General features: G+C 52.7%; 1 protein-coding gene across 2 annotated transcripts in view; it reads left to right on the forward strand.

Moving 5' to 3' along the window:
- Positions 1 to 10,061, forward strand: part of Gng7 (guanine nucleotide binding protein (G protein), gamma 7) — a 66,440-nt gene that overhangs the window by 53,631 nt on the left and 2,748 nt on the right. For both annotated transcript variants that reach the window (XM_013022774.1, XM_013022775.1), the window contains exon 3: positions 9,599 to 9,716. In XM_013022774.1, the coding sequence (XP_012878228.1) occupies positions 9,636 to 9,716 (81 nt within the window). In that variant the 5' untranslated portion in view covers positions 9,599 to 9,635. The remainder of the gene's footprint in view (positions 1 to 9,598; positions 9,717 to 10,061) is intronic.

The raw sequence follows: 10,061 nt of genomic DNA on the forward strand, positions 1-10,061 counted from the left end.
CTGTAGCTCAAGTGGTAGAGCGCTCGCCTTGAGCTGAAGAGCTGAGGGACAGCGCCCAGGCCCAGAGTTCAAGCCCCACGACCGACAAAAAAAAACAATTATCCAGCAAAGAGTGGAGCTGTGGCTCAGGTTGTAAACTGCCAACCTTGAGTGAAAAAGCTCAGGGACAGTGCCCTGAGTTCAAGCTGCAGTACTATTACTCCCTCCGGAAAAAAAAAAAAAAAAGGAAATGAAAGACATTATTCAAAATTCAGTGGCAGTTGCTGTCAGAGCCCGTGTCCTTCCCATCTGCATTTCTAGATTTGGTTGTCTCTGCCAAAGGAGAACATTGACCAAGCTCTCCCCTTCGGGGGTCCTTACTGTTCACCTCTGCGTCTGGACCCCAGCATTAGGAGGTCACTCTCTCAGCAAAGCACTCATCCACCTCTCCACTTGGGCATCGGTCCATCATCCCAGACCCTGGGTGGAAATTCTTTCCCATCTTCCACCCTCCAGCCCTCCCCCCACCCCCTCAGCCCCCCAGCTCTGCTGCTTTTTTGGATAGGGTCTTGCTTCCTGCCTGGAACCTTGATCCACCTTTTATGCTTCCCATAAAACTAAGATGACAGGTATGTACCACTGTGGTTCAGCTATTGGTTGAGATGGGGGTTGGGAGGGGGGTCACAGGACCTTTTTTCTACCTGGCTGGCCTCCAACATCAATCCTTCCTATCACAGCCTCCCAAGTAGCCCAGATTACAGGCTTGAGCCATGGCACCTGCTTTCTTTCTTTTTTTTTTTTTATGGCACCTGCTTTCTTAGCAAGCCTCTTCTCTCTTGGTCAACAAAGCCAAGATCAAGTCAGACACAGAGCCCAGATGAGCCCTGCCCCCAGGGGCTGGGAGGAGACCTGTGGTTTTTCAGTTGTGGGCATGCTCCGTACCCTCCATCCTCAAGGTCCAGGGACCACCTCAAGGCCTTGGAATGGGCCCAGCCAATGGCCTCACCTCCCTGAGCTGGATGTTAATAAGCAAAGGTTTGCACAGCTGAGTTCACCCACCAGAGGACGTGGCTTGTCATCACAGCCATAAAGGACGAGTGACCCAGGCATGACTAATTGCTCTCCACTCCCAGAACGCGCAACAGAGCATGGAGGGATGGCATCATACCTCCACTGGGAGAGGCAGAAGGGGACGTGTGTGCATGTGTGTGTGTGTGTGTGTACTGCAACTTGAACTCAGCACCTGGGTGCTATCCCTGAGCATTTCCGCTCAAGGCTAGCGCTCTATCACTTTGAGTCACAGCACCATATCTGGTTTTGTGGTAGCTCACTGGAGATAAGTCTCAGGACTTTCCTTCCTGGGCTGGCTTTGAACCCAGATCCTAGCTTCCTGAGGAGCTAGGATGACAGGCATGAGCCACCGGTACCTGCTGGTGTTTTTTATTGTTGTTGCTTGTTTGTTTGCCAGTCCTGGAGCTTGAACTCAGGGCCTGGGCGCTGTCCCTGAGCTTCTTTTGCTCAAGGCTAGCACTCTACCACTTGAGCCACAGCGCCACTTCTGGTTTTTCCTGTGTATGTGGTACTGAGGAATCGAACCCAGGGGCTCATGCATGCAAGGCAAGCACTCTACCACGAAGCCACCTTCCCAGCCCTTTAATGCAATCAACTACCAGCTCTTTCCCTGTCTCTTGGAGCAAGGTGCACTGCCCCAGTCTCACCTCACCCAGCCTCTGGGTAGCTCAAGGCAGCAGTGGCCAGGTGCCTGTGAGCCGAGGCAGGAAGATTGCTCAACACCCCCCTCCCACCCCCCCGCCCCCCGCCCCTCTCCCCGCCAGCAAACCCATTCTCCCACGCTCATTTGGGGCTGATATTTTCCTCTGTCTCTGCAGTAACTCTCTTTTTACCAAATACTTGGCTGCTGGTCTCGGGGGTCGGGGTGGGGACCTCATTTTCTTCCCAGGAACCTGTGCAGAAATAGGATTCTCCCTCGGCATCTACTGAGCTCAGAGAGGGTAGGCAATTTTCTTGAGGCCACACAGCCTGGGAGAGCCAAGGCCAGAATCTCTTCCATGCTTCTCAGAGCAGCTCTGCCTGGTGGGGGGTTGATGCTGCACCTCCCCTGCGTCTGCTCACTCAGAAAGGAGGCTGTGCCCTGCCCAACTTCTCCTGGACACACCCAAAGGGACATGGTGAAATTTGAACCTTTAGCCTGGCACTGGTGGCTCACACCTGTCTTCCTAGCTACTCAGGGGCTGACATCTGAGGAGCACAGTTCAAAGCCAGCCTGGGAAGGAAAGCCTATGAACCTCTTATCTCCAATGAACCCCCAGAAAACCGGAAGTGGTGCTGTGGCTCCAGTGGTAGTGTTAGCCTTGAGCAAAAGAGCTCAAGGACTCACCCAAACCCTGAGTTCAAACCCCATGATCAAGAAAAAAAAAAAAGATAATAATAACTAAAGGCAAAAACCCACTGGAAGCATTGTCTTTCTGGAGAGGGCATGGCTCAAGCAATAGAGATCCAGCTCTGAGCAAAAAAAAGATAAAAGGACAACATCTAGGCCCTGAGTTCAAGCCTCTTGTTGAGAAATATATATATATATATACACACACACACACACATACATATGTGTAGACATATGTATGAATATCTGTTTACCCATATATATACACATTCTCCTCCTTCCTCACCGCAGTCTTCTGTTCTCATAGCACAGGGCGGCAGCCAAGTCACACTGTCCAGGCAGTAGCCCCATTTCATCTCCTATATATGGCTAGCAGGAATCCAAGTTAATGCAGTGTTTGGAACCTGGGGGGAAAAAGTTTAACTTGCCAAGTTAATCACACCCCTGCCCTAGGAACTGGAAATAGAAACCTACCTTCCTGGCGTCTGTACCTGAATATTTATCCAACCCTCATTCACCACCACCAAAAACTAGAGGCCGCTCAGATGCCCCCCTCGTAGGCAGTAGGTCTACAAATAATGATTTGATCCTCTGGTAGAATATTACTCAACCATGAAAAAGAACAAGGCAATGTTTATAGAAGGTTGTGTGTTCCATACACTGGGGAAGGGGGTTACACAGCCATGTGCATTTGCCAAACCCCAACTACTATGAGCCACCAGGGTGATTTTCACTGCGTGGAAATAAAATGGATTCTATTTCATTGAAAAGAATCATAATAGTCACTATTCCCCTCTTTTTCTTTGCCAGTCCTGGACCTTAAACTCAGAGTCTGGGCACTGTCCCTGAGCTGCTTTTTGTTCAAGTGTTCTACCACTTGAGCCACAGCACCACTTTCAGTTTTCTGGTGATTAATTGGAGAAGAGTCTCACAGACTTTCCTGCTCTGGCTGGCTTTGAACTGTGATCCTGATATCTCTGTCTCCTGAGTAGTTAGAATTACAGCCATGATCTACCGGCACCTGGTTTTTAAAACTTCCTCTCCCCACCCCCTTTTGTTTGTTGGTTGTGGGGCTTGAACTTGGGGCCTAGGTGCTGTCCCTGAGCTCCTTTGCTTCAAGGCTGGCGTTCTACCACTTTGAGCCACAGCGCCACTTCCAATTTTCTAGTGGTTCATGGAGATAAAAGTCTCACAGACTTTCCTACCAGGTTGGCACAATCCTCAACTCTCAGCCTTCTGAGTGGCTAGGATTACAGGCGTGAGCCACCAGGGCCGGGTTCTTTCTTCTTTGATTATGTGTAATTTTGCTCTTGGTGGTAGTATTGGGACTTCAACCTAGGCCCTCGCGCTCTCTCACTCAGCTTGCTGTACCATCTGAGCCACACCTCCAGCCTGTCTTTTATGGTAGTCAGTTGGAGATAAGAGTCCCACGCATCTCAGCCCCTCCCCTTGACCCTGCCCTCCCACCCCACCCCCCCGGTAGCAGGGATGGATGACAGGCGTGATGCCTGCTGGCTTCGCCGCCACATTTTCACTTACCGTTTCTAATGGTTGCAAAACATCCCACGGGGAGAGCGTTCTGTTGAATTAGCTGCCCTCTTGTTTCACAACGTGTGGTTTTGCTCCAACTTCTCGCTATTATAAATAACAACTAGGTCAGCACCTTCTATCTATAGCTTTTTATTTCTTGTAATTTTGCTCTCTTGGGCTCCAGGCCCAGAGTGAGGGATTAGAACACCATTTGTCACTTCCAACGTCCAGATGCTCTGCTCTGTTCATGCAGGGCCACCCATTTGTCCAGCTTGCTGTGCAAAATCCCAACCTACCACATTTCTTACTGAGTGTGTGTGTATGTGTGTGTGTGTGTGTCCTGGGGCTTGAACTCAGGGCCTGGGTGCTGTCCTTACACTTTTTTTTTAAATTTTTTTTGGGGGGCCTGAACTCTGGGCCTGGGCGCTGTCCCTCAGCTCTTCAGCTCAAGGCGAGCGCTCTACCACTTGAGCCACAGCGCCACTTCCGTTTTTTTTCTTTTTGCTTATGTGGTGGTGCTGAGGAATCGAACCCAGGGCCTCATGCATGCAAGTGCTCTACCACTGAGCCACCTTCCCAGCCCTGTCCTTGTGCTTTTTAACTCAAGGCTGGCACTCTCCTACTTGAGCCACAGCATCACTTCTGGCTTTTTGCTGGTTAATTGGAGATAGACGTCTCAGGGACTTTCCTGCCCAGGCTGACTTCAAACTGTGATCCTCAGACCTCAGCCTCCTGAGTAGCTAGGAAGACAGGCGTGAGCCGCCCACACCAGCGCCCGGCAGCTTTTAGGTTTTGTTGGTGGTGATGGTGAGTTTCCTGTCTGAGCTGGGGATTGAACTCAGAGCCTCTGTTGTGCAAGCTATATTAAACCACGCCCCTTGTGCTTAAGCCACGCCTTAAACGTAAGACTTTCCCTTGTAAGCCACGCCCCCACACCTCAAGCCACACCCTGACATGTAAGCCACGCCCCTTCCGCTGAGCACTTAGGGGACCAATGTAAAGGCACGCCTGCCAATCTTATGCCCCGCCCCTTCTGCTGGGCCCCGCCCGGAGGCCCGGGTTGGTCGGGTGGCCTTGCGGGTCCCTGGCCCCGTGAGTCCTGTGCTCCGGGTTGGAGGTGATGGGGGGGCGTCCTTGCCGTGACCTTGCAGGCAGGGTGTCCCATCTGCAAAGCAGGCGCCCTGAAAGCAGGGCGTGCATCCCCCCTTTTGTGCTGGGGGCCAGCCAGGCTGGCAGCGGCCACTGCGGGTTATTTTTAAAGAACCTCACCGCCGGGCCTCCTGGCCAAGCCCCGGCCTGCCTGTCTGGGCGGCTGCCCGGGGTCACCGGCCTGCCCGGCCCGGGGCCTCCCTCCACCGGGCCCCACCCCTGCCCACCTGCCCGCTCGGCCCGGCGGGCCTGTCAGGGTGGCCGGCCGCGGGCTGACTCAGCGCCCCGCGTGGCCTGGTCCAGCCACCCGCCTCCTCCAGGCTGAGGCACAGCTGAGTCAGGGCAGCTGGTGACACCAGCGCAGCAGGACAGCAGGAGTGGCCACACCGGGGCCCTGAGTGTGAGTCACACCACGCCGTGAGCACACACACATGCCAGGCACACGTGTGCACAGAGACAGGCTTGCATGCATGGTGCCTGCGTGATACAGCACACCGTGTACACACAGTGCTGCCCACCGGTGTGTACACATGCAGAGGTACACATGTGTACAGGCACACAGATCCATTCGTGTGTGTGTGTGTGTGTGTGTTTGCACCACTCCTGGGGCTTGAACTCAGGGCCTGGGTGCTATCCCTGAGTGTTTTCACTCAAGACTTAGCACTCAACCACTTGAGCCACAGCTCCACTCCCAGCTTTTTTGCTAGTTAATCCGAGATAAGAGTCTCAAGGACAGGCTGGGAAGGTGGCTCAGTGGTAGAGCGCGTGCCTTGCATGCATGAGGCACTGGGTTTGATTCCTCAGCACCACATAAGCAAAAAAGAAAAAAAAAAGTCTCAATGACTTTCCTACCTGTGCTGGCTTTGAACTGAGATCTGTGGATCTCAGCCTCCTGAGCAGCTGGGATTAGAGGCTCCAGCAACCAGTATCCACTGTGGTTTTTTTTTTTTTTTTTTTTTTAACACTTAAGGTCCTTGGCAACAGTGATCCAGAAACTCCATGTGTTCTTGTATGTGTATGTGGGAGGGTGTCCCCTCCCTATAGGGGTACTGCTGTGGGGACTCTGCACCCCACAAACCTAACACTGCTGTGGGGTAGTGCACGTCCCCCTCTCCCCTTCATACAAATGCTGGTCTTTTGCTCCCCTCTGCTAACCAGGGACCGGCCTGTGCTGTGTCCCTGTCACCCCGCTGTGTGACATGCCTGGAATCCCACAGAAGCAATCAGGGCTGGCTGGCAAACCACCCCCACCCCCTTATCATTCCAGGGAGATTTGTACATACCAGTTTATGAGTAACTAGGAATTTCTTGAAATTCTGAAATCTGCCTTTACTTGTCTACCTAGCTTCACTGACTGCAACACAGACACCCAGTCCTGCTTAAATACCTGGTGGAGTGTCTGCTGCCTGGAACCAAGGGCACCCCAGGACATTTGCACATATGCTTTCTAGATATGATATTGACACATAGCACCATCTCCACATCAGGTGGTGCTAAATGGGGTGAGGGAGGACAGCATCCCTGCCACACATTCCCAGACATAGTTCAGGGGCCCCTGGGGGACAGAGTTGCCCCTTGTTGAGATGCCTAAATAGAAATTCAATGAAAGAAGCCAGGTACCAGTGGCTCACACCTGTCATCCTAGCTACCCCAGGAGGCTGAGATCTGAGGATTGCAGTTCAAAGCCAGCCCGGGCAAGAAAGTCTGTGAGACTCTTATCTCCAATAAACCACCCAGAAAACTGGAAGTGGCGCTGTGGCTGAAGTGGAAGAGCACTGGCTTTGAGCTGAAGACCTGAGGGACAGTGCCCAGGCTCAGAGTTCAGGCCCCATGACTAAAAAAAAAAAAAAAAGCAATGAAAGAAGCCACGCCCTAGAAAAGGCTGAGCCTGATAGCTCACACCTTCATCCTAGCTAGATCTCAGGAGGCTGAGATCTGAGGATTTCCTCAGAAGGAAAGTCTTTGAGGCTCTTATCTCCAATGAACCACCAGTAAACCACAAATGTAGCTATGGCTCAAGTGATAGAGCAAGAAAAAAAAAAAAGCTAGCCTTGAGCAAAAAAGAGCTCAGAGACAGTGCCTAGGCCTGGAGTTCAAGCCCCGTGGCCAACAACAACAAAAAAAAGATTTAGAAAGCTAAACCAGAAAAATAAAAGTCAACATTGCCTCTCTGTTTCTGATAGGCAGGTAAAATGGAAGAGTCAGCAGTTTCTAAAACAAAACTCTACACATGCATTTACTATACAAGCAGTAATTACCCTCCCTGGCACCTGTCCCAGTCCACAGGAAAGTTTATAGCACCTTTTACTCAGATAGATTCAAACTAGAACTGGCTCAGAAGCCCTTCAGCAGGTGAATGTTTTAACCAACTCTGTACTCATCTGTACCATGGAATATTACACAGCAGTGAAAAGGAATGAAACACTGATACATGTGAGCGGGAGGAAGCCACTCCCAAGGTTGCTCACCGTATAGCTCCCTTTCCAAATAAGGGAAATGGAGCCTTTGGTGATGGTGTTTGAAGAGGTTACACTGAAGCAGGGCCGGCCCTGTGCAGGGGCTGGGGCTCTTGTAAGAAGAGGGATTGGGGTTGCAGCTCAGCACCGAGCACTTGTCTAGTGTGCACACAGCCTTGTCTAGTGTGCACACAGCCTGGATCCTCCTCTGCCCCCATCCAAGGTTGGATTCCTGTGGTTTCCAGTTGCTCTGTCATGGCCATTTGTTAAGGCAGCCCCAGGACACAGAACCCTCACTGTGTGGTCCCCTCCAATCCCCCGTGACCGCTGAGTCTTGGGGTCCTAGAGTTTCTGACACCAGTGCCCCCTGCTGCCTCTTCCCCAGCAGGAAGTGAGAGGGAGGGGTTGTCGCAGAGTGGAAACCGAGGTCACAGCACCTGGCTGCCTTCCAGGACAGCCGACCCTGCCCCCCTCCCTCAGGTCTGACGGCCGCTGCTTCCCAGTGCGGACCCCTGGGCACCGGGACACGTGGAGATTTTAGATGAATTCTCAACATAGTTCTGGCACATGGGGTGAACAGCCACAATGCTCTGGGCAGGTTGGCGGAAGGGAGGAAGGGACAGGGTGGGCAGATTGACGGACAGAAATAAAGGTGAGTGGACAGAAAGATGGTAAGTGGGTAGGTGGGTGGATTGATATAAATCAATGGATGGATGATGTTGGATGGGTGGATCGATAGATGGATGGATGGATGGACAAGTGGATAGACAGAGATGAGTAGATGGATGGATGGTGGATATGTGGATGGATGGATGGACCAGTGGATGGATGATGGATGGATGGGTGGATGTGTGGATGGATGGATGGATGGATGAGATAGGTGGATGGATGATGGTAGATAGGTGGATGTGTAGATGGATGGATGGACAAGTGGATGGATGATGATGGGTGGATGGATGGATGGATAGAGATGGGTGGATGGATGATGGATTGATGGATGGATGGGTGGATGGATGATGATGGATGGATGGATGGATGGATGATGATGATGGATGGATGGATGGATGGATGGACAAGTGGATGGATGGATGGACAAGTGGATGGATGGATGGTGGATGTGTGGATGGATGGATGGATAGAGATAGGTGGATGGATGGATGGATGGATGGATGGATGGATGGATGATGATGATGGATGGATGGATGCATGGATGGATGCATGGATGATGATGGATGGATGGATGGATGGACAAGTGGATGGATGGTGATGGGTAGATGGGTAGATGGATGGATGGATGATGGATTGATGGATGGATGGGTGGATGGATGATGATGGATGGATGGATGGGTGGGTGGATGGATGATGATGGATGGATGGATGGACAAGTGGATGGATGGTGATGGGTAGATGGGTAGATGGATGGATGGTAGATGTGTGGATGGATGGATGGATGGATGGATGATGATGGATGGATGGATGGATGGATGATGATGGATGGATGGGTGGCTGGGTGGATGGATGGATGGATGGATGATGATGGATGGATGGATGGATGGATGGACAAGTGGATGGATGGTGATGGGTAGATGGGTAGATGGATGGATGGTAGATGTGTGGATGGATGGATAAATGAATACACAGATGAGTAGATGAATAAAGGAGTGAATGAGTGCCACAGATCCACACCCCAGAGCAGACGGCATACACAGACTCCAGTGAGCCACGCCATCCACAGGCAGCGACTGTCTCCCGGAGGTGCCTCCGCTCCAGGGAACACTGGGTCACGTCTGGGGACACGTGTGGCTGGCACAACTGGGCAGCTCCTGGCATGGGGGGGAGATGAGGGGCAAGGCTCAGCCCCCTGCAGAGAACCCCGCCAGGCGTCCCCAGTACCCCGACCTTCCGAGCCGTCGCCCCTGGCAGCAAGTGCTGAGCCCTGACCAGTTCCAGGCAGGGAATGCGGGTGACAGTCACCCAGTCCTGTCCACAGCGGGGCCTGCGGGGCGGGGGGGGGGCTTCCTGGAAGGGGTGTCTGTCCCAGGGTGTCGCCAGCCAGCTTACATCTGTGTGCCCTCCCCCCCAGCTCTCTGGACGTCGGGGCCCACACTGATGGCAGAACAATGTCAGCCACTAACAACGTAGCGCAGGCCCGAAAGCTGGTGGAGCAACTCCGCATCGAAGCCGGGATGGAACGCATCAAGGTGAGCCTGCGGACGGGGAGTGGACCCGGCCCAGGCCACCGAGGCCCTGAGCAGGCTGTGGGCACCAGGGCCTCCCTGTGGGGCCACCCCTGAGCCTCCCTGAGCCCCAGTACTCAGCAGAGTGGGCAGAAGGAGCCAGAGATAGAGATGGAGCTGAGCCCCGCCCACCTCCGTCCTTCCTTCCTTCCTCTCTCCCTCCCTTCCTTCTTTCCTGTCTCCATTGATTTTTTTCTTTCTTTTTTTTTTTTTTTTGCTGGTCATGGGGCCTGAACTCTGGGCCTGGGCGCTGTCCCTCAGCTCTTCAGCTCAAGGCTAGCGCTCTACCACTTGAGCCACAGCACCACT

This window comes from Dipodomys ordii, unplaced genomic scaffold (assembly GCF_000151885.1).
Source record: "Dipodomys ordii isolate 6190 unplaced genomic scaffold, Dord_2.0 Scaffold64, whole genome shotgun sequence".
Classification (NCBI taxonomy): domain Eukaryota; kingdom Metazoa; phylum Chordata; class Mammalia; order Rodentia; family Heteromyidae; genus Dipodomys; species Dipodomys ordii.